At 42.5% G+C, this 23,884-nt stretch overlaps 1 protein-coding gene across 1 annotated transcript; it reads left to right on the forward strand.

Moving 5' to 3' along the window:
- On the forward strand, positions 1–23,884 carry LOC143329881 (butyrophilin-like protein 1). The gene is made up of 7 exons (XM_076746021.1): positions 1–354; positions 2,274–2,597; positions 5,349–5,672; positions 20,380–20,415; positions 21,393–21,671; positions 21,786–21,929; positions 22,340–23,884. The coding sequence occupies exons 1-7, from the start codon at positions 258–260 to the stop codon at positions 22,462–22,464; spliced, it is 1,329 nt and encodes a 442-aa protein (XP_076602136.1). The 5' UTR covers positions 1–257; the 3' UTR covers positions 22,465–23,884.

Genomic DNA, 23,884 nt, shown 5'->3' on the forward strand with positions numbered 1-23,884 from the left:
TGTTTCACAGTTGTTGTTTTGGATAGTTTCGATTTCGCAGGAAGCGTTTCTGGTCCAAACTTACAGTTATTATCGTTAAATACTCACTTCTCTAAGTGTATGATTGTACCGTCGTGTATGGCTTTTTGACAGCTGTCCACTGTCAGTTTATTTGGGACGTTTTAACATCTCAGCCAACTTTAGCTGCCGTGAAGTTCGTGAGCTAACAGGAGTGTAGCACCGGGGGCTAACTGTGAGGCCGTCCGTTAATTTGGAACATGTCAAGAGAAAGAAACAGAGTTTTCGATCTTCTGTACCTGTCCCATTATTTTTTCCTCGTGGTTTTATCCGAAATAGTAGCTGGACTTGGACACGGTAAGAAAGCCCAGTGTGATGACTTTAGTCTGTTTCTTTAACAACACAAACTTGAAATCCGCACATTGAAAAGCTGAAATGAAATAAATGTTCAGCATTTTGCATGAAAAATGAGTGAAAGGATTAATCAGTGATCAAAATAGCTGCAGATTAATTGTCTTTGTGTTGATTGATTGATTGATTGATTGATTGATTGATTGATTGCCTCAGATGCCTTTTCTTAACCTTTAATAGTTGCTGGTTCTTTCCACACAACCGTCACACAGAACCTGGTTTGTGCTGCTTGCAGGCTTGTAAATATATAGTTGGAATGTGTCCTTTTAACTTTTCACCAACAGTGACTGTCCGTCCACCTGTTTCCAGCAGGTGGCGCTCTGTGTTCAGTCCACACTGTCCAAAGAACACAGAGTTCAGCCGTCTCCTCTCTCAGCTTGTTGATCGTTTGCATTTTCCTGCCTGGGATTCGTCTGCGTCCAGCTTCATGATGTGTGTTCAGTTTGGTTTTGGTTTTTGTTGGGAAGAGGCTCGATGAGGCTCGATGAGGCTCGATGAGGCTCGTTGAGGTTCGATGAGGCTCGATGAGGTTCGTTGAGGCTCGATGAGGCTCGATGAGGTTCGTTGAGGCTCAATGAGGTTCCTTGAGGCTCGATGAGGCTCGTTGAGGCTCGATGAGGTTCGTTGAGGCTCGATGGGGCTCGATGAGGCTCGATGAGGCTTGTTGAGGTTCGATGAGGCTCGTTGAGGCTCTGTGAGGTTCGTTGAGGTTCGATGAGGCTCGTTGAGGCTCTGTGAGGTTCGTTGAGGCTCGTTGAGGCTCGTCGAGGCTCGTTGAGGTTCCCTGAGGCTCGGTGAGGTTTGGTTCACCTGTTGGTAACCAGCTGATGAAGGTTTGTTGCACAGTGAAGAAGGACCTGCAGTCGGTGTGTTTCGTTTTCCATCTGCTAAATTCTGACTTAACCTGAATAAAAGGAGTTTCCTGATTGATTTGGATGAGCAAACCCTTCTCGTCTTTTCTTGATTATTTCATTTTTAGACGCTATGATTTCTGGAACATGTAACATGTTTGCTGTGTTGCAGATGGAAACAGATTTGGTGTTTGTGTCACCTGTTCTCAAAACTGGGCTTTTGCTTCTAACGATGCAGCAAAGCGTTGGAGCGAAGTTTACATGTCAGCTTAACTTATGCCAGCATGAAAATATCCATAAATAAACCGACTGAGGTGTAAATGTTGTAACGTGAGAGGGTGCAGGCGGAGAGGCTAGCAGGATTAGCAGTTAGCAGAGGCTCCGGTTAGCAGGTTAACTCAGTCGACAGACAGCGAAGTGGGGATTTCCACCCAGCAGTCACAGTATTCATCATCGCCCATACAAAGCCAGGTCTCCACGGCGTTACGGTCACTAATCAGACATGAGCAATGTCTGATTAGTGAATGTCCGCGGAGCATGAGACATGGCGAACAACAAAACGGCTCCGTGTGCACAACAAAACAGAAGGAGGCGCCGCCGCCGTGTGGCGATATCCAGCATTGCAGTAATAGCACATCTAGACCCTGTTACAGTATACAGTCACTGACATGAGCTCACAGCATGTTCAGATGATCATCAGTCTGTCTTCGTCTCTGTCTGTCTGACTGTCTTCATGTCTGCTTTTAGTGAACAGACACAAACAGAACAACAACAAAGCACAGAGACACAATAATGCAGGTGACAAAACTGTTGAAAATAATTCACTGTGAGCTTGAACAGACTTAAAATAGGCCTGTACAAGCATGAGAAATGACCAAAGATGATGTAGTGGAGGAGAAATCTGACTGCTCACTGAACTGCTCAGACGCTGCTGTGTTTGAGTCATTGTGGTGGCATGAAGGTGTGTGATCTGACTTTCTTTCTAACTGATCTGTACATGTTTTTGTCCTCCAGGACCAGTGGTCGTGAAAGAAGGGAGTGATGCTCTATTACCATGTTCCCTCAGCACCAAGGAGAACATCGAAGGAAAGCTCTTTGACTGGAAGAAGGACGGTGAGAAGGAGGTCTTCATGTATGAAGCAGGAGTTCATGACAATAACGGACGTCCAGGTCAGGATGAGCAGTTCAAAGGTCGCGTCTCACATTTTGAAGATGAGCTGAAGCTCGGAAACGCCTCCATCATCATCAGGAACACGAAGGTGGATGACAGTGGAAGCTACACCTGTGATTTTCCACATCTTCAGCCAAGACAGACGTTCATCATCGAGCTTGTTGTTGGTGAGTGCTTCCATTAAACAGTTAAAGGTGTCCTCTCACTGACTGGTGTGACTGGTTTAAGATGGACTTTTGTCAAGCAGTCAGAATAAACATGTGCAGAGATTTCCTCTGTGTCAGACGTGCTTCATATTCCAACACTTTGTCCATTATGTCACCTGCACAGTTAAACTTCAGCAGTCTGAATTTTGTTCAGTAAACATGAAACAGACTTCTCTTTTTCCACAGTGTTACATGTCTGTTGATGGTTCACTCTAACATTTGTTTTGTTTTGCCTTTAAACATCACAGAGTCCTGATTCTGATGACGTCACTGTCTACACCTCGTGTGTGTGTGTGTGTGTGTGTGTGTGTGTGTGTGTGTGTGTGTGTGTGTGTGTTGAGTTTGGCTCCACAGGTCTGAAATCATTGAAAACTCTTTAAATGTGTATGAATCACTGAGGAACAGAAAGTACTCATCACTTCTTAAAGTGAAGATATTTATCAGGATGTTTTCTGTCTGTGTGGTTTGTTGTTGAGGTTAAAGTATGAAAAATACTTTGATGTTCCGTCTCTGAAACGTGTGTTTCACTCTCACAGAGACCATTAAATCATCCCAATAATGGAGTTGTACAACACTTCTAAAGCAGCTTCAAGACTTTTCCTGAGGTTATAATGTTTTAAAGTATGTTTTTTTTAGAGTGCACGCTTGTAATTTCAGAATAAGACAAAACAAAAACAAAACATTAGTGATTATCCAATCTGCCAGTATTTTTTACAGGTCTCCTTTATTGCTTAACAACTGGGTGGGTTTGATTTGTATTCTGATTTAACGGAGCTGAGTACAATCATGCAAATTATGTCATACCTTATGCTTTTTTCTGCATAATAATTCTCATCAACTAGGACATTCAAAGGTTGCTTCATTGTCTCCATCATTTATTTGTATGGTAGCATCTGGATTAACTCTGTGAGCGCCAATGGATAGTACAGCTATTTGGTGAACAAGCTTTGCTCCATGCAGCAATATTCATATCTCTCTTCATTATTAGAATAATTGTTATTATTATTGGATTATGCCAGGGTGAAGCCACCTGCCTGCGGGTTTTTCCAGCCACTTTACCAATTACCCCTGCAGTTTGATTCACTCCTCTTTGCACACATGAATACACACACCTGTCACATGTCAAGCCTTTTCACTTACACAAATGGAAAGAACAGATAATATATAGAAAACAACAAAATATGTCCTGTTGTACTGTCTGTCGGATATTTTGGGATGTTGTTGAGGCTTAAATTGTGCCTCTCTGTCTCTCTGTTCCCATTGTTCTTTTAAAAACTCTGTATTGTACATTTAGAGCAGGGAATGGATAAACATGAAACAGGCTAGTATTACAATCATAGTGAATAAACTGACTCCCATGAGTCTTTTCTTAGGCTGTATTTGCAGGTGCAGCTCCAAGGCCACATGCCATGATAGGTGATGACACAGAGGATGGGTTGCAGCTTAAATGTTTGGTTCAAGGTGCTTTTCCACAGCCTAAGCTGGAGTGGCAAGACTCTGATGGAAAAGTCCTTCCTGCTGAGAAGCCACAGGTCTCAGAAAGGGGAGGCCTCTATTACGTTACCCTCCTCACTACTGTGTCCAAGACCAAAAGCAACCGCTTCCGCTGTGTGGCCACGCAGGAGGGAATGGGCCATGTGACTGAAGATGATGATGATGTAGAAGTACAGTAGCACTTGTCCTGCCTTTTGGAGGTGGACAATTAGTCCTCAGCCTCATTAGATACATACAGTTATGCTCTTTGATACTGAGAAATAAATGAGATTAAAACTACTTAGGTATCAAATTTCGTTCTGATTGTCGTGGCCAACGTTTTAGTGCACAGCACTTCTGTGACACCAGCAGCACACACATCATGTAGAGAGAGAGAAAAACCTGTTCAGTATCAGATTTAATGGCCAAGTGTCAGTTCACAGACCAGGATCTGAGTCCGGTTCAGACGCAGACTTTCTTATTTAGAAGAAGTGAAGGAAGAAGAAGCTCCTGAAGGTGTTTTCATGGAGAAATCTTCAGTCCAGCTGTTCTACCAGCGTCACAGTGGGCGAAGCTCAGCCTACCTTCAGCTACGTCTGTGTTCAGTCATCCAGGCTGAGGTTGTGTTTCGTCTTTCGTGTCATATAAAATGGATGCCTGACGTTTGTTAGATAAAGTACAACACAGTCGTGTATGAGCAGCTGTTGGACGTGTTGTCATGAAGTTCAGTCCAGACATTCGTGTCCTTCTCAGGATGAATTCTAGTCTCTTTGATGATCCTCTGACATTCATCTCACACCATCGTCAGGTTTGTCCACCACTTTGGTTTATGACCAAACAGCTGCCTAACTAATGACAACTAATGATTAATTAGCACATGTTAGCATGCTAACATGATAAACTCGCCAAACATAATATCCGCGACACATCAGCATGTCAATATTGTCACTGTGAGCATGTTAGCATTTTGACTTTAGCATGCTAAGTTAACATTTTAGTCTCAATATTTCCTGATTTCTGCAATAATCTCAGAAACATGATTAAACATGTTTCTGTGTTAAAGACATAGTTACTCTAAAAATAATGTAGTGGAGGAGAAATCTGACTGCTCACTGAACTGCTCAGACGCTGCTGTGTTTGAGTCATTGTGGTGGCATGAAGGTGTGTGATCTGACTTTCTTTCTAACCTGATGACTTTGAATGTGAACACACTGATCTGTACATGTTTTTGTCCTCCAGGACCAGTGGTCGTGAAAGAAGGGAGTGATGCTCTATTACCATGTTCCCTCAGCACCAAGGAGAACATCGAAGGAAAGCTCTTTGACTGGAAGAAGGACGGTCAGAAGGAGGTCTTCCTGTATGAAGCAGGAGTTCATTCCAATAACGGACGTTCAGGTCAGGATGAGCAGTTCAAAGGTCGCGTCTCACATTTTGAAGATGAGCTGAAGCACGGAAACGCCTCCATCATCATCAGGAACACGAAGGTGGATGACAGTGGAAGCTACACCTGTGATTTTCCACGTCTTCAGCCAAGACAGACGTTCCACATCGAGCTTGTTGTTGGTGAGTGCTTCCATTAAACAGTTAAAGATGTCCTCTCACTGACTGGTGTGACTGGTTTAAGATGGACTTTTGTCAAGCAGTCAGAATAAATGTGCAGAGATTTCCTCTGTGTCAGACGTGCTTCATATTTCAACACTTTGTCCATTATGTCACCTGCACAGTTAAACTTCAGCAGTCTGAATTTTGTTCAGTAAACATGAAACAGACTTCTCTTTTTCCACAGTGTTACATGTCTGTTGATGGTTCACTCTAATGTTTGTTTTGTTTTGCCTTTTAGATGGTGTCTTAAAAGACAGAAGAGACGAAAACATCACAGGTGAGTCCTGATTCTGATGACGTGAGTTTGATGAATCCTGTGATGTTCTGTGTCTGAAACGTGTTTCACTCTCACAGAGACCATTGACACAAATCATCAAACCAAAAGTTTTACTAAATATTTTTAAATCAACTTCAAATCTTTTCCTGAGACTCGAATGTTTGAAAGTTATTTTTAAGGTACACACTTCTAATTTCAAGAAAAACACATTAATGATCCAATCTGCCAATATTTTTTTTACAGCTCTCTTTTATTACATGAAAACTGGGTTGATTTGATTTGCATTTCCTCATAAATTAATTAATAAGTTTTGAAGTAAAAAATGTCTTCTGAGTTAACAGAGCTGAGTACAATAAAGAAAATTATTTTGTACTTTTGATTTTACATGAACATGTTTTTTCCAGCGTAATTAAAATTATTAACATTGTTTCACATGAATTCAGTCACAACACATTTATGGACTAATTTAATGTCTCTTTGAACTAAACTGCATTTAAAATCTGACCTTGAATGAAACAAATACACAGTGAATAATCTATAACTCAATCAAAGAAACTAGTTGACACTAATTTACCTTCATAACTGAAATAAACAGGAGAAAACAATATTAAGCCAAAGCCGATGAACTCCAAAAGATAATACAAGGTGAGATAGAACAGCAAGTGTGGCTGTTTGGGAGACAAACGACATTGAACTCTTCCACTGACACATTGCAGAGAACAGATAATCTGTCAGAAACAAACAAACACGTCCTGTTGTGACGCCTCTCAGGTGAGTGTTGTTGTTAAAGCGTGACGTGAATGAAAGTTCATACGTGAACATTTCTGTTCCAGTCACATCAGAGAGATTTTCATCAGCAGTGGTGGTCGTTTAACAAAGAAGACTTCAGCTCCCATGATCCCACGCTATGACATCATCAGACTGTCCTTTGTTATTGTTTTGATTGAGACTCTTCGCAGCAGATATTACAAACTGTGTTTAAGTTGGACAGTTTCTGTCCACTTTTTAAGGTGATTCTCTAGTTTGATACCAAGAAGACACAGAAAGACACCTGTGATTCACAGCCAGGTGTGTGTGTGTGTGTGTGTGTGTGTGTGTGTGTGTGTGTGTGTGTGTGTGCTGAGGAGCTGAGTTTAAACACACTGAACTTAATGTTCTTCTCCAGTAAATCAAACAAGCTGAGAAGCACCAGCTTTCATTAAATCCATTGAAGTCTTCATTCCGTATATGAGCCTGAACAGACGTGGATGTAAATGAAACTTACCTGCCGATGGAGGCAAACGGAATTCTAGTTGATATTTGTGGAGCTCCTGTGGATCAGACTCAAACCCTGTGCTGAGTTCTTTGGTTGGTGGCGGCCATGTTTTCTGACCGATGCTGCTCACTTGTAAAAGAAATCTAAATCTCTGTCCTGCTGTGTATGTTTTGTTGTTGAATCAGTCAAATCTAGAAAACAGATGTCACTTTGTTTTTCAGTTGATGCTAATTAGCAAAAAAAATCCATTATGGTGGATTCTTATGGTCCAAGAGGCTTGAACCCAAATGAAGGTTTAAGATTTGTCCAAACGTCTTCACTGTGTTTTCTTCTGTCTTGATTTGAGTCAGAAATAGTTTCTAAACTTTTGGTCGAAGTTCAAAGTATTTCAGAAATGATCCTCTGTCCAATAGTGCTGAATGTCTCTTTCAGGTTTATATTGTGCTCATTTTCCTCTTTGTTCCACTTTGTTCAAACACACTTTAATCCTGATAAACAAGTGGAGACGGAGTGAACAGTAAATCTCAGTATTATAAGTTTAACCATGTAAACGTCTTTATAATCTAATGTTTCTGTTTTGTTCTCAGGTGCAGCTGCAGAGCCGTGTGTCAAAATACTTAATCAAACAAAGGACTGGGCACTGCTGCAGTGTTTGGTTCGAGGTGCTTCTCCTAAACCTAAAGTAGAGTTTAAGGACAGTGATGGAAACGTGGTTCCTGCTCATGAACCTCAGGTCTCAGAGAGAGGAGACGGAGCCTACGACGTCACTCTACAAGCTGCTGTGACCAAGACCGACACCTACCGCTGTGTTGTCACGCAGGAGGAAGTACACCATCAGATTTATGCTGAGACATATGTGTCTCCTAATGGTGAGATTCTTCTTATTGGCACTTTAATGTTTCAATCATTTTCATTGTTCAAGCTTTTTAAAAATGTTTGTGTGTCTTCAGACTGAACATAAAGCACATTAGGATGAAAACATCTGCACAAGCTGAAAAAGCTTCAAACTGAGTGAAAAATCAAGGAATGAGGAGAGTCACACACACACAGACACACACACACACACACACACACACACACAGAGTTTAGTAAAAGCACAAACTGAAGGTTTGTGATTGGTGCTGCATCCTGATCCTGAGGATGAAAACTCCGCCCACAGGTGGAGAGAACTGAAACTGTCAGTCTGCACTCGTCAGATGTTCGACAGCAGACAAGAATCTCTTTTATGAAAGACTTAAAAGTGTGTTTAGCTTCAAGAGGCTCGTTCTGCATCAACCAGCTGTGACTCTCTCTCCTCCCATTGGTCCCAGTAACTGTGGAGTCGACCCCCCGCCGAGACGCACGTCATGACTTTAATGACTGAGCCGTCGTCAGTGATGAAAGAAGAACTCAGATTCTTTAAAACTGTGTCTGAGAAGCTGAAAACATCAAAGTCCATCAGTCAGTTAGTGAAGTAACAGTTGTATAAATGTAAAGTAGCAGAAACAAGAAATGCTAAAGTACGAGTACCTCAAAGTGTACTTAGGCAGAGTCCTTGAGTCCTTGAGTCCTTGAGTCCTTGAGTCCTTGGTCCATCTGAGTTTTGGTCCGTGTGTCAGACTTTTAATGTGAGATCTGAGCAGCTGGAGAACGTTGACCAGGATTTCTCACAGTCAGTTTATGACACAGGAGGAGTGTTTGCTTTGAAAACACAGTTTTACACACATCGTTAGTCTCACTGCAGTACAAAGTACTGCATGACTCTCAGGACAGACGCTCCTCGTGTCCTGCAGTTTGTTCTTTTATGGTTCTCCTCTCGTCTGGTTTGGGCTGATTTGGTCCTCGTGTGACGATGGATGAATTCAAAGTGTTTTTCTTCGCTGTAAAATATCCTGTTCATGGTCACATGGTCACAGTTCTTCAGTAATAATATTTAAAGGATCCTTCTTTACTTCAGTTCGGCTCAAGAATCCAAATTTCAGTCTGGATCAGCTCTCAGGACACGAGGTTCAAATACTGTTGAAGACCAAATGTTTTCTATCTTAAAACAGGATTTTTATAAAGTATAAGTCCAATAATGTGTTGGACTCACTCAGACTGCAGAAACCCAGATTATCTTAATCTGGAGTGCAGCATGTTTTAGACAGACGCTGGGTTTCTTAGTGTCTCACTGTGAAGGTGTTGCTTCATTCCCAGTCTGGACTGGAGGAGTTACCACAGCGACCAGTAAGTCTTCTTCCAGACCACAGTCGATAAACGGCGTTTAAAGATCCTCAGAGTTTTCTTCAGTTTGACAGTGACGACAAAGACTCGTTCTTCGAGGTCTGAGTTCATCCGTTTGTCCGTCCTGATGTTCAGGTCATGTGTCTCTCAGCACGTCTTCAGTCCACGTTCATTTTCTTTTTCTTTCATTCTTAATTCTCACTTTTTCCAACAACAATCATTTCATCACCTCCACAAAACCCAACTTTCTTTTCCTTCCAGCGTCTCTTCGGCCTGATGTGACCTGTAGTTTACTGTCAGGATGAATATTAGTGGATGTTTGTCTCAGTGTGAAGCTGTGGAGACGTTTGTCTGTCCCATAAAGACATTTAGTTCTTCTGCAGCCACTCAGTCAAACATTTCTGCTGTTTGTCGGTGTGTCACGTCCACCTGTGGATCAGTGATACGACACAGCAGCAGCACAGAAACCAGGCTGTTTATCACAGTTTATTCATCCTCTGAGCTTCTTTCTCAGGCTGTTTGTCATCATTGGTGAACCTGACAGTGAAGGTTCATGTCTGTAACAAGAGTTCATTAAAATGCCTTAAATTCACCTTCAAATATCCAGAAATGTCCTTGATTTGTGCCTTCAGATGGCCTTCAGCCTTTCCTCCTGGACTCTGTGCTCTGCCTGCAGCGTGAGATGAAATGAAACTTACTGTTTGTTTGTTCTTTCTTTGATTTCTCGCCTCGAGATGAAAACGATGAAAGTCGTTTTCCTTTTTTTGATGCTCACAGAAAACTAACGTTGGTTTTGGCAGCTCGAGTTCAGTCGTTTGAAATGTTCATCAGAGGAAACAGCAGCTTTTCAGAATAAAGCTCGTCGTATCAGACAGACTTTTAATCTGTAAACAGTCTGATGTTAGTTTTCATACATTTTCTAAGAAGAAACACGTTGTCATCGTGCAGGTTGTGACCAGTTTTGTTCACATGATTAACGTCTCGTTCTGAGAGTAACAGAACTTCTTTTGATGTGTTTCAGATCAAACGACCACAAACGTGATTATTGGAGTTTTGGCAGGAGTTGCTGTTGTTTCCCTTATTGTTGGAGTTGTCAGTGTACTTCTAGCTCGGTCTGGATATTGTGGTAATCAAGGTAAGTTTAAATAACTCTTTGTGTTAACATCATACTGTGCAGACAATAATAACAGATATTGGAACTTGTCTTGTGTTCAGATCCTTCACAGCTCGTTTTTGTTCAAATTCAAGAAAAAAAAAAAGCTTAAAACATCTGAAACCAGTTTTCACACGTGGCTGAAAGTCGGTATCAGTGAAGGTGAATTGCATTAAGTTCCAGAGAGGAGAACATGACTGTGGTGAAGTTTGATGAAGTTAAAATCTGCAGGATTGAGTTCAGCTGTTGGTGTGATTAAAAACAAACAGGACAAAAAACGTTTGTTCAACCAAACAAATCTTTACTTCTGTTTTCTCTCCTCTAAGAATCGTCGTAACTGATGACAATGATAAAAACTAAATAAAAGGTAAACTCTAAACAGACGTTTTCACTCATCCTGAACAGAAGGAGTTTAAAAAGTTGGTTGTGGTGCTTTAAGGCTGCAGTAAATCTCTCATGGACGCCTGATGTTCAGTGTGCAGAGCAGCAAAGTGATCAGAGTCAGGATTGGATGCAGAGACGGCGTAAAGAGAGCAGAACCACATGAGACCTTTTAGAGGAGCTGATCACCAAGTTAACGGCAGCGTTCTGCTGCGGAAGCTTCAGGACTTCCTGTCGAGGGACGTGAAGAGACCTGAAGAAAAGAAAGTACGAAGAGTCTGAGACCAAGTTCAGTTCCTCAGCTAGAAAAACAGGAACAAGCCAAACCCCTGGTCTGGGGTCAGATCCTGCCACTAACGCAGTTTTCAACCAGAAGTCCAGCCGCTCGCTCTCCCAGCGCTCTGAGTGCAGGTGAGCGAGCGGCCAATGACAGGCCGAGCTGCACTTCCTGTTTGATCGGCCTTTATTCAGCTCAGCGTTCACTGAAACTCCTTCAACGTCTGCGACTCGACAACAACGACTTCCTCATGTGAAGAACAGCAGCCACGACAGAACGCTGCTGTCCAATCAGAGCAGAGGATGTGAACACACACACACACGCACACACACACACACACACACACACACACACACTGACGACTGCTTGTATCTGTGTGTGTGATGGCAGACAAACATTCTTTGACTTTGTGTTTTATTACCTTAAATGAACTGCAGCATATCTGACGATGACACGATTCTTTGGATTTTTGGGATTTTTCCACGTGATTATTTGCACTAATTCGAGTCATTTTGACTGAAAGCAGGATCTTAAATAAATGTCATGTGACATTCTCAGCTGTCGTATCTACACACATACAGATCTGTCTGTGGTCGGTTCATATTGATCGATGATATCGATGGTTCATTGATTTGACTCATTGAGGATTATGAGTCTGAAATCAAAGAAAGCCTGTGAGTGTGACACCCAGATAAAATCTGGAAAAGGGAAACTTTAATCTGAACTGTGCAGCCTGAACAGGACGACACGGAGCTGATTTTCATGGTTTGGTTTCCTGCAGGTTCAACACGAGACGAACGAAACCACACAGCAGGAACGGAGACCGAGGGACTGGACTCAGAGAGAGACGAAAATGTTCCTTTGAGGGTCAGGGAGGCCGATGGGTGTGCAGTGGATGGACAGAAACACTTAATGCATCCAAACAGAGCAGAGAGTTCAGTCTGAAGTCGAGCCTGAAACATTTCTGCACGTCTGACTTTAACCAGGCTGCAGCTGTCCTCGTGTTGAAGTGTCCCTGAGCAAGACGCTGACCCACAGGTCCCTCCCTATGGGACCCTGCAGGTCAGCTGACCGCCATCAGTGAGTGAGTGAGTGAGTGAATGGATGAGTGAGTGAATGGATGAGTGATGTAAAAATACTATCAGGTTTGTTGCTGCTGTCTTTAAAAGAATTAAGCTGCTGAGAGACGAGAGCCCTTTGTGACCCGTTCCATCCAAAGACTCCACCGGTCCGATGTGTTTTGAAAGTTTATTGTAACAAGAAGTCAAAAAGGCAAACAAGCAGTCCAAGCAAAAAATGGAAAAAATAGTAATGATGGTAAACTGAAATAGATAACGACCGAACGTGGATAAACAAACTTAAGTACGGTCAACAAAAAATATGAGGCTCTTTCCCCCTCAGTCTTTCTTTCTTTCTTTGTTTTAACTCCCGCCACCACACACAATAAGAAAATAACCACACCCCCCCGTGTCCAACACAAATGACGTAATCAATGGAAATGACGTAAAACCTAAAGCAAAATGGCAAGAAATATATTTTAGCTGCTACAAGGTTACAAACACAGGTTCTGTGTATGAACTACACACCGAGCAGCTTTATCAGACAGAAATATAAATTTAAATGGGACTTGGGAAGCATAAAATATTTTGGAGTCTTCATTACACAAGACCTGAGTAAACTCTATGAAATAAATTATAATAAAATTAACAACAACATACAGAAAGACCTGTCAAAATGGTTGTCAATAATGTTAGATTTTAGCTCAAGAATTGAGGTAATAAAACTGAATATACTACCCAGACTGCTGTACCATTCCTCTCTTTACCAGTTTGAATTCCAGACCCCCAATTTACAGCATGGGATAAGCAAATATCACGATTTGTTTGGGGAAGCAAAAGGCCCAGAATCAAATTGTGCAATGTATGTTGGATGCCGGCGTACACAGTCTGGCCTTAGTTTTCGGTTAGAAAAACTGCAGCTAGTCCAGAGAGTTTCGTTCTTCTTCTTTATTAGTTCCACACATGAACAAGGTGCAGGATGCGTTGTATTGCTTTGTGTTGTGTTTTCTTTGTACTCACGCACAACAGACACAAATAACGACGTGGACGGCCACAACCCGGTTCTGTTCAGCGCTGTCTCTACTGAACAAGACGTGTGCAGCACGCTACAAATAACTTAGCTGCTTTTGGGACTGTCTGTCGTCCTTCGGGACTACTCGGGTCTTTCCGGTGACGTTCGGCGATGCGACGGTGACGCCCCAAACTCAGCAGAGCAGGGAAGTTTGCACACAAATTCAAAACACTTCAGCTAGAGAAACAAAGGGGAGGCCTTGCACTGCCCAGTTTAAGAGAATATTTTTATGCTGCTCAGTTGAAATACATGGTATGTTGATGTTCTCCAGAATATTATGCCACATGGAAGAAAATAGAACTCACTCAGAGCAGAAATCTACCTCAGGCCAGGCTAGGAGACAAGCACTACAGACACCAGCAAGACGACAACTTTACTGTTTCTGAAACACTAAAAACCTGGACGGATATAGTTAGAAAATATAAATTTGAAGGAGACTGTAGGTTTTTGCTATGGCCTTCGCAGACAACTCTTTTCATACCAGGACAAACTGACAAAACCTTTACAACATGGATAGATAGAGGTATTACAGCCATATGCACACTGACAGAAGAGAATATTTTTAAGTCTTTTGAGAGGGTTAAAAAAACGAATGTAAGCTAGAAAATAAAGACTTGTTTCGTTATTTACAACTGAGACACTTTTTTGATACACAGGTAAAAACATTTTATCATCAGAAAGCAATGTGTTCGTTAAAATGATGATGGATGCCTATGAGGAAATGCCTTCCAAAGCTGTCTCTAAATTGTATGCATGTCCACAGAAATGTAATGGTAATACCTCACTGTATATAAAATCTAAATGGGAAGACGAACTACAGGCCGAAACTTCAGAGTGTGATTGGCGTTTATTATGTAAGACACAACAGTTCTACGAGCTCTAAACGCTGGAGAGAGTTCGGCTGGAAAAATCGGACACGTTTCTTTGTTACACCGCAAATTAAAAGCAAACAGACTGGACTGCAACAAAAATGTTGGAGACAATGTGGAAAATATAATGCCAATCACAGTCATATTTTCTGGTCATGTGCCAAACTACAATCTTTCTGGAATGACAGACATCTTAAAATATAAGGTACCCAGGGACCCACAGGTTCTGTATCTGGGATTGATCCCAGAAGGAGTTATTATGAAAGAAGACAGGTACCTCTTCAAAATAATGATTGTTGCCGATAAGAAGGCCACTACTAGGAGCTGTGAAATGTTTAGTTTGCTCATGTTGTTCACTGATGATGCTCTTAAAGGGTTTCATGTGTTTTCAGGCAGCGCTTCATTTTTTTATCCAAATGTTTGAATTAAACGTGAGAAAAATCAAACTGTGTTCTGACTGTTTGGACGTTTTCTGTTGATTTCCCTCCTGTTGTACAGAATGAATGTTGTGTTTTAATAAACTGATTGTAGGACAGTTTTTACCTCCAAACAAAGAGACGCGTGAAATGAAACCTGGTCAGTTCATTTAGAGGAAATCTTCACCAACACGTCGAAAGAACGAGAGTCTGAATGAGACATTTCCCTGCATTTTAAGTGTGTTTGGAAAATGAATCTGCTGAACGTGTTTTTTTTATGTAAATACTGTTTATTCGTGTTTTTTGGAAAGACTCGTAAAAAAGGTTTTTTAAGATACAAACTGTCGATTTTACCAAAAAACGACACAGCTGTAGTTCAAAAGTCCACTTTTTTTCTGACGTATTCAAACGAACTCGTCGATTCTTCGATTATTCCGTTTTTGTATTTCAGGAAAACAAAATTCACCGGAAACAATTCAACACTTTCGGTTTTGACACCTGCCTTCAAAATAAAAGCTTTTAAATAGTTTAAACCATTAAAACGGACTCAGTTTGGTCTTTAATCATCACAACAGATGACTGAAATCTCAGATTGGGACTGCAATTTAATATTTATTTTCATAATCGGTTAACCTGCTGATTATTTTCAAGGTTGATAATTTAATCACGCGTCATTTAGGAAAAGACATAATTTCCCAGCATACACGGCAACGTTTTTAGATGCTTTTCTTTGATCAACGGTCCAAAACCCAAACATATTACATTTATCATCCTAGTAATTGTAATTGTACATGGAAAGTCTGCATGTTGTGTCTTCGTGAACTGATGACTCTGCAGGTCTGTTTCTCCCTCTCAGAGCAGCAGGATGCTGGAGTCAGTCTCAACAGGCTTTATTTAAGAGGACGCATTCACGGACTGTTTGGACATCAGTGACAAATAACAACAATCAGCAGCTGGAGATAAAAGCCTGAAGCCATTTTCTGCGCAGTGAAGTCAGTCTGAAGTTGGACAGCCTGTCGGGACCATCCAGAGGTCTGATCTACTGAGCCGTCATTACATCACTGTTTAATCAATTAACACATTATTTCAGGATTATTTAATCATTTCAATTCCTCTGTGCTGACATGTCGGACCTACTGAGGATCAATGTTAAAAACGCGAAACACTTATTTTAATTATCCATTTTTCTCTTGGATATTTTTGATAAATATTGAAGAGAAATGTAAGAAGATTTCAGATGAAAGCGCACATCTTCACGCAGCACGTGCGTGTTTTAGGCTGAGGTGATCAACACCTCCTCTATGTCATGAAGATATTTTAAGATAAAATAAAGTGTGTGATTACATGAGCACACGCATTTATATTAGATATTAGTTCTTCCTCTGTTTCATACAAATGTGTTTTTAATAAAATTAAATATTTTTCCCAGTATCCTCCATGCTGTAATTACACGACCTACAGCGGGAACATCCCTTTGTATTATATATGAGTTATCCTACATGAACTTATAATATTTTAATTATGAAATTATGTTTTTAATTGTTTCAGCGTTGTGTGACCCAACGTCTCCAAACCAAGACTTCAGTGTGATTACATGGGCCAAAGAGGGCACAGCTCTTTCTCTTCTTCATTATTTTTTCCTTTATTAAATAAATACTTGTTCGTAGGACCGTGTTTTGTCTTTGAGCTTCCACGTTGTGTTCTTCTTTCAGGGCCCAGCTGTTCTGTGCGGGTCTGCTTCCTGTTCCCCGCAGAGGCCAACATAAACCTGACTTCACCGCCGTGTTTCATAGTTGTTGTTTTGGATAGTTTCGACTTCACAGGAAGCGTTTCTGGTCCAAACTTACGGTTATGAGCGTTAAATACTCACTTCTCTAAGTGTACGATTGTACGGTCGTGTACGGCTTTTTGACAGCTGTCCACTGTCAGTTTATTTGGGACGTTTTAACATCTCAGCCAACTTTAGCTGCCGTGAAGTTCGTGAGCTAACAGGAGTGTAGCACCGGGGGCTAACTGTGAGGCCGTCGTCGTTAATTTGGAACATGTCAAGAGAAAGAAACAGAGTTTTTGATCTTCTGTACCTGTCACATTATTTTTTCCTCGTGATTTTATCCGAAATAGTAACTGGACTTGAACACGGTGAGAAAGGTAAGTCTACTAACGTCAGGCTAAAGTTAGCTCATTAGTGACGCTAGCTAGCGTTAGCATCTGCCACAGTCACAACAGGAAGTTGAGTTAACGTTCAATGTTTAGCTTCGAAAGTTTGGATAAAGACGATCTGTTTTTATAAATCCAGATTAATCAGAGAGCACACCTGACCCTCCACCTGCAGCCCCCCTGACTCAGGTCGTGTTTACAGGGACCGTGATGCGGGCTGTTGTTGTCACAGCACCGTGGACAGGTAGCTCACCTGGTTTCGGGTTGTTTGTCACTGGTTTGGTGTTTTTATCTACAGATGGTCTGGAAAAATGTCCATCAAAGACGTTTTTATGAACAGAAAGTGAAATTATTTCTGATTGTTTTATTTGGTGACGTCACGGACGCTGCGTCAGCTGTCCGGTCACTGCTGGTGCGACACAGTCGGTGTTTCTTTGCTGTGTTTTTTATTGATCAGTGACTAAAAACTGAAGCAGAACTCACTGATCACTGAATGTCCTCACGTATCGATATGCAGACTCACTGCTGCAGAGACGAGTGGTTTCATTTTTGATGAATCTGCCTTTTATTATTTTTATTATTAATCTTTTCGTGAATTAAATGTCTTGAAATAGTAAGAAAAACACATTCACAGTGTGTCCGAGCCCAGTGTGATGACTTTAGTCTGTTTCTTTAACAACACAAACTTGAAATCCTCACATTGAAAAGCTAAAATGAAATAAATGTTCAGCATTTTGCATGAAAAATGAGTGAAAGGATTAATCAGTGATCAAAATAGCTGCAGATTAATTGTCTTTGTGTTGATTGATTGATTGATTGATTGATTGATTGCCTCAGATGCCTTTTCTTAACCTTTAATAGTTGCTGGTTCTTTCCACACAACCGTCACACAGAACCTGGTTTGTGCTGCTTGCAGGCTTGTAAATATATAGTTGGAATGTGTCCTTTTAACTTTTCACCAACAGTGACTGTCCGTCCACCTGTTTCCAGCAGGTGGCGCTCTGTTCAGTCCACACTGTCCAAAGAACACAGAGCTCAGCCGTCTCCTCTCTCAGCTTGTTGATCGTTTGCATTTTCCCGCCTGGGATTCGTCTGCGTCCAGCTTCATGATGTGAACTCAAAACTGGGCTTTTGTTTCCAACAATGCAGCAAAGCAGTGGAGCAAAAACCCCAATATGAATATTTCTTCATTTCTGCAGTGATTTTTTTTTATCATTTGTAAAATTCTGAAACAAACTGAGCCTTCAGTCTAAAATTTGAGTTGTCAAAAACTGAAAACAACTTTCCCAAAGTGTATTTTTCATATATGTAATCTTAAATTATGCCAGCATGAAAATATCCATAAATAACCCGACTGAGCTGTAGATGTGTTGCCTGTTTTCTGCTTTAACCTGGTTTTCGTCCATTGATTATGATTGAATTGTGCTTTGTCTTTCAGGGTCAAATGTCCAACAGGTGGTTGTGAAAGAGGACAGCGATGTCCTTCTGCCCTGTTCCCTCGGCACCGAGGAGAACATCGTTCAAGAGCTCTTTGACTGGATGAAGGACGGTCAGAAGGAGGTCTTCCTGTACGAGGCAGGCATTCATTACAACAACGGGCGAGCAGGTCAGGATGTGCAGTTCAAAGGTCGCGTCTCTCATTTTAAAGATGAGCTGAAACACGGCAACGCCTCCATCATCATCAGGGCTGCAAAGGTGCCCGACAGCGGAAACTACACCTGTGCTTTCCCACGTCTTCAGCCACCCAGACAGACAGCCATCACGCTTGTTGTTGGTGAGTGCTTTCACTGAACAGTTCATCCTAACATGATGTGTGTTCCAGCGTCTTCATGGGTCACGTTTAACTGCAGCCGTCCCTCCCTTTTGTCTTTTAGTCCATTTAGTCTCCCAAGTAAAACTTTGACAGCGGGACTGTAGTCACAATCAGCAATTTAATGTGCAAACTGAGAATCACATGTCTTCATCCTGCATACAGGGATGAATTATTTTATTTCACATTGAAAACCAGCAATAACCAGCAGCTGTAGCAACGATCTGACGTCCTCATGCACATTCACTGTCATTTTAATCCTCCGAACTTAAAGATTTAGATGTGAAGGATACGAGGCTGCTGATCAGTGAGTCTCATCAGTGTCCCTCCATCACCAGCAACACACACACACACACACACACACACACACACTGTAGTTCATTCTGACTCAGTCACACACACACCGTCCTGCTGCCACCAATGACTCACTACAGCACCAAATGAGGATTAATCCGCCGCTGAAAATAGTCCCAGCAGATGAAACTACAGCGAGCAGCTTTTCTTTTTTTAATGAGACCGTTTTGAAGATGCACATCAGAGGCTGAGAGCCACAGACAGTCAGTACTTTCTGACTTTCCACCTTAACACATTGTTGGTTCTGGTCTTTGTGTGAGATCTGTTGTCAGAAATGACACCAGCCTTATTTTGAAGGTCTCCTCGAAGCAGTCTCAGATTTTGAGCACCTCCTGCTCCAGTTTTTAAGAAATACCTTCAAACATGGAACCAAACAGATCACACAGTTGTTCACAGGAGTCAACATCTGCCTTAGTGATGAAGACAGACAGTCAGCAGGGAGCACCAGCAGTGCTGAGACAGTGATTGGTTAGAATTAGATGAAGACGTCGGTGGACTGAGACAAAACCCTTTCTGGGACTTTTGAATCAAATGAGAAGAGATTTTTTCTTCTTGACTCAAAGCACCACAAGCAACAGTTTGGAAAAGGGCGGGCATTAAAAAAAAACAGCTGGTGATTGGATGAACCATCTGTCTACTGCCGCCCATCAAAGGCCAACTTCCACCAATCAGATCAACCAATCATATGAGGTAACAGGAGGTCGGAGAAGTTACTGTTCAATGAAGCCGTCGGTACACGAGCGGCTCGGCGCCAAACAGCCGACTGACGGTTCCCAACAGCTGGTGACCACAGAGCAGCGTCAAGCAGCGAAGAGATGATCACGGTTTTTGTTGGTGGAGACCAAAGCAGAGCTAAAAGAGAGGGAATATCGCATGTTTGTGTGTTACCCAGAATCACTGATGAATGAGGAGCTGTGCTACAAACTGCGGCCTCACCGACGACCATCACGACAACACGGCGGTGACCAACATGTGAAGATCAAAGTCAGCATTTATTACACGTTAAAGACAGTTAACACAAACCTGATGTGTTGATTTCAAACTCGTCCAGTCGACATTGCAACAAATGATGATAATCCAGATTATTTTATTCAGCCTAAAGGAAAGTTGTCTGATAATCTGAGTCCACAGCGACGTGCTGCAGCTGCTGCGATGCCCGCTGAGCTCAGGCAGACAGATCAGTCACAGGATGAACTCAGCTTATCGATGACGGCCTAAACGTTTATGTCAGAGCGTATTTCCCAAAGTGTCACATTATTCCTGTGATGATGATGATGATGATGATGATGATGATGTTTGTTTTCAGGTGGAGGAAATGCTCATTACCAGACGAAGGTCATGTGACCTGTGCTGTGTGCAAACATTAATGTTCTCTTTTGTCTTTCAGAACCCATCTTAAAAGACCGATCACATGAAATCACAGGTGAGTGATGATGCTGCTGAACAAAGAGCTGCAGAACTGAAGATGAACCAAAACACAAACATGTTCCCTGTTTGAGAGAGAAAGGCAGAAAAGCCTCACAGTGAACCTGAACGTCTGGAAGCAGCCGATGTTTGTGACCAACGAATGACCATCAAACAGTTTTCAGTTCTTTTCAAATCCATCAGTCATTCAGTCTGTCTTCTGCGTGCTTTGGTGCAGAGGAGAACGCTGCGTTTCATCCATTTAAAACAAAAACATGTCGAGATTTGATTTATTGCATCATGAGTCTGAGTGTCATGATAATGGACAGAATATCAGAGCAACAGTTTCCAGTGACGAACAGGCACAGAAGGTCTGAAAGAAGGTGAAAGTGTTCCAGGTGTCACTTCTCTCACGTCCTCTCACGTCCGTCCTCTCATGTCCTCTCTTGTCCTCTCTTGTCCTCTCTTGTCCTCTCATGTCCTCTCTTGTCCTTTCATGTCCTCTCATGTCCTCTCATGTCCTCTCACGTCCTCTCTTGTCCTCTCTTGTCCTCTCACGTCCTTTCACGTCCTCTCTTGTCCTCTCACGTACTCTCTTGTCCTCTCACGTCCTCTCTTGTCCTCTCACGTACTCTCTTCTCCTCTCATGTCCTCTCACGTCCTCTCTCGTCCTCTCTTGTCCTCTCTCGTCCTCTCTCGTCCTCTCACGTCCTCTCTCGTCCTCTCACGTCCTCTCTCGTCCTCTCTCGTCCTCTCTTGTCCTCTCTTGTCCTCTCTCATCCTCTCACGTCCTCTCTCGTCCTCTCTTGTCCTCTCACGTACTCTCTCGTCCTCTCTTGTCCTCTCTCGTCCTCTCACGTCCTCTCTCGTCCTCTCTCGTCCTCTCACACCACCTGAAGCGTCCTCCCTCTTACGCTTGTTGCGCTGCACATTCACTCAGAGGGACGGGCTGAAGATGACGTTCCTCCTGCTCAGACTGTTGTTCTGACCTCACAGATGCGGCTCCAAAACCGTTCATCACCGTCGCTGATGTCACAGAGCTCAGCGTGCAGCTGCGGTGTGACATTCGAGGCGGCTTTCCTCAGCCGGAGCTGATCTGGATGGACGGCGACCAACGCGTCCTTCCTGCCGACGAACCACAGGTCTCAGAAAGAGAAGGCCGCTATGACGTCACCCTCCAGACAACCGTGACCGCGAGCACGACCAACCGCTTCCGCTGTGTCGCCACTCAGTTAATGATCGGTCACATGACAGACGCTGAGATCGCTGTGTCGGGTGAGATTCTCTCTCGTGGTGTTTTAATGCAAATGATTTCAGTTTTCATGGTTTTGGTCTTGTGTGGTCATGACCGGAGTTCTGCGTCACAGCAGTGTTTGTGATGTGTTTCAGAGAAGCTGTTTGGACACAGGGACACGTGCAGCAGACAGCTCGTCGTGGGATGGATCTGTGGTGTCTCTATTGGAGTTTTAATGTCCTTAGCAGCTCTCCTGTTGCTTCGAGCGCTAAAACGCGCCAGATGTCTGCATTATCAAAGTAAGTTTGTGCATCAACAGAACAGGCACTTTGTCACCATCTCATGTCGAGAATTCCTCCTTTTCTCTCGAGGTCAGATGTCCACTGAGACCTAATTCATTAACAAGGCCTCTGGTTCTCCTTCTGAAACATCATAACACACCATTAAATCAATCTTTCAACACTTTGATTTCCCAGAATGTCAGATTACTGCCTTCAAACGGAGCTTTGACTGTCGTTCACTTGTCTTTTCTCAGTGGACACGTTCTACCTGTCTGCTGATACGCTTCATTAAAATACAACAAAACCCAAAATGTAACCTGTCAAGCCAGTTTATCGTCCCTCTAATGTTTTCTTACCTCTAACGGTGAGTAACTAAAACCCTTCAGACCAACTTCTCACTCAGTCTCCACTTGTTTTGTCTTCTGCAGCGTCTGTTCAGCGTGAACACTGTCCATTCGAGAAGAAGCGTCCACACGAGAATATGGATTTGACAGAAAAGTGGCCTCGTCCAGAGACAAAAAACAAGGCAGAAGTTCCAACTCTTCTTCTTTAATTATAGTAAAAGTGGTTTCTATGCGCCTGTTGGATTTAAGCTGCTGATACGAGGCCTGGCTGAACCATCTTAAGGTAAAGAGGTCTTTCAGTTTCTTCAGAGGGGACCAGAGTGGAATGAGCAGAATTGAGACGCCATTCTTCTGTCCTCGACTTGTCCTCAGTTTTCTGTCCACAGAATCTTCTCACCTTTTCGTCTTTGCATTCCTGCACTGAGTTCACAACCTGTTTGATAGCTTTACACCTGGTATGTCTCTGTGTGTATATACATGTATATAGATATATATATACTCTGTACAGTGTAAATCTGCAGTCTGTGGCCTTCTGCGAGACCTTTGTGGAACTGAATGTGATCAGATGTTGGTTAGACTTCAACCTGCAGCCTCCTAGATGACCGACAAGTCAAGGCTGGTTTATTTTAACTTGCTCTCTGATCCTGTTTCCTCGTCTCTTTATGTGTCTCATTTGTAATTTTCACTCTCTCTGTTGTCCAAGAAGACTCAGGCCTGAGTTGTCCTCTGGTTTGTTCTTATGGTCTTTTTAGCACCATAATGAATAAGATGAAGCCACACACGACCAAACAGGTAAACTGATAAATAACGAGATAACAAAGCTTAAAAAAGGATGTGATGAAACTAAAGTGGCTGACAAGAAGTTTATTAAAAGATCGTGTTGATCAAATCCAAGTGTTTAGTTCCAAAAGCTCAGGGGCTCAAAAAGCACAGATCCTCTGAATGATCATGTGACCTGTCGGGCTGCAGACTCCTGGTTCTCAGGCTTCCATCAAAACCTATTGTGTATATACGTAGAGCTCCCATTCCAACAGAGTTGGGATGCAAATGTAAATAAAAACCTTGCAATAATATGAAAATCCGTCTGCACCCACACTGACTGACTGAGTGAAGAGCAGCCAATGGAGCTCAGAGGTGGACAGGCAGTGGAAAAGGATTTACAAATCAGCGTCCTGAGGTTGTTCAATGTGGTGCCTCAAACCTCCAGACGAGGACAAACATGACATCTGGATCAGAAGAGAAGGAAACAAACTGCTGCTTCACGTCTCTGAAGGCTCTAAACTGAAGGAGAAATGACACTGAGACGTGAGATGTGCCTGTGCTTCATCTTCACTTTGATTCTGATGTTTGTGTGAACGCTAACTCTGTCACTTTTGATTTGAAGTGATGCTAAACGATGCAGATGATTCATTCATGCTGGGACTGTAAAGCTGCACAGTGAAGATGATCAGGATGTAATTAAAAAGCCTAAGCAGAGTCACAGGTGACGGATTTCACGAGTGTGTCAATGTGTGTGAATATTAAACGAGCTCAGGCTTCTGTGGATGTCCTCGTGTTTCATGCGTGTCTGCTGTTTTTCTGTGCTGTCGGGGCGAACGTGTGTGAAGTGTCCACGGTGAAGAAGCTCTG

Source organism: Chaetodon auriga, chromosome 2 (genome assembly GCF_051107435.1).
Source record: "Chaetodon auriga isolate fChaAug3 chromosome 2, fChaAug3.hap1, whole genome shotgun sequence".
Lineage (NCBI taxonomy): Eukaryota > Metazoa > Chordata > Actinopteri > Chaetodontiformes > Chaetodontidae > Chaetodon > Chaetodon auriga.

Bases quoted from the DNA above. Each gene is read 5' to 3' on its own strand.
- LOC143329881 (XM_076746021.1), top strand. From the start codon at position 258: ATGTCAAGAGAAAGAAACAGAGTTTTCGATCTTCTGTACCTGTCCCAT. The intron at 20,416-21,392 runs GTGAGTGATGAT...CTGACCTCACAG, and splicing joins CCGATCACATGAAATCACAG to ATGCGGCTCCAAAACCGTTC. The intron at 21,930-22,339 runs GTAAGTTTGTGC...TGTCTTCTGCAG, and splicing joins CAGATGTCTGCATTATCAAA to CGTCTGTTCAGCGTGAACAC.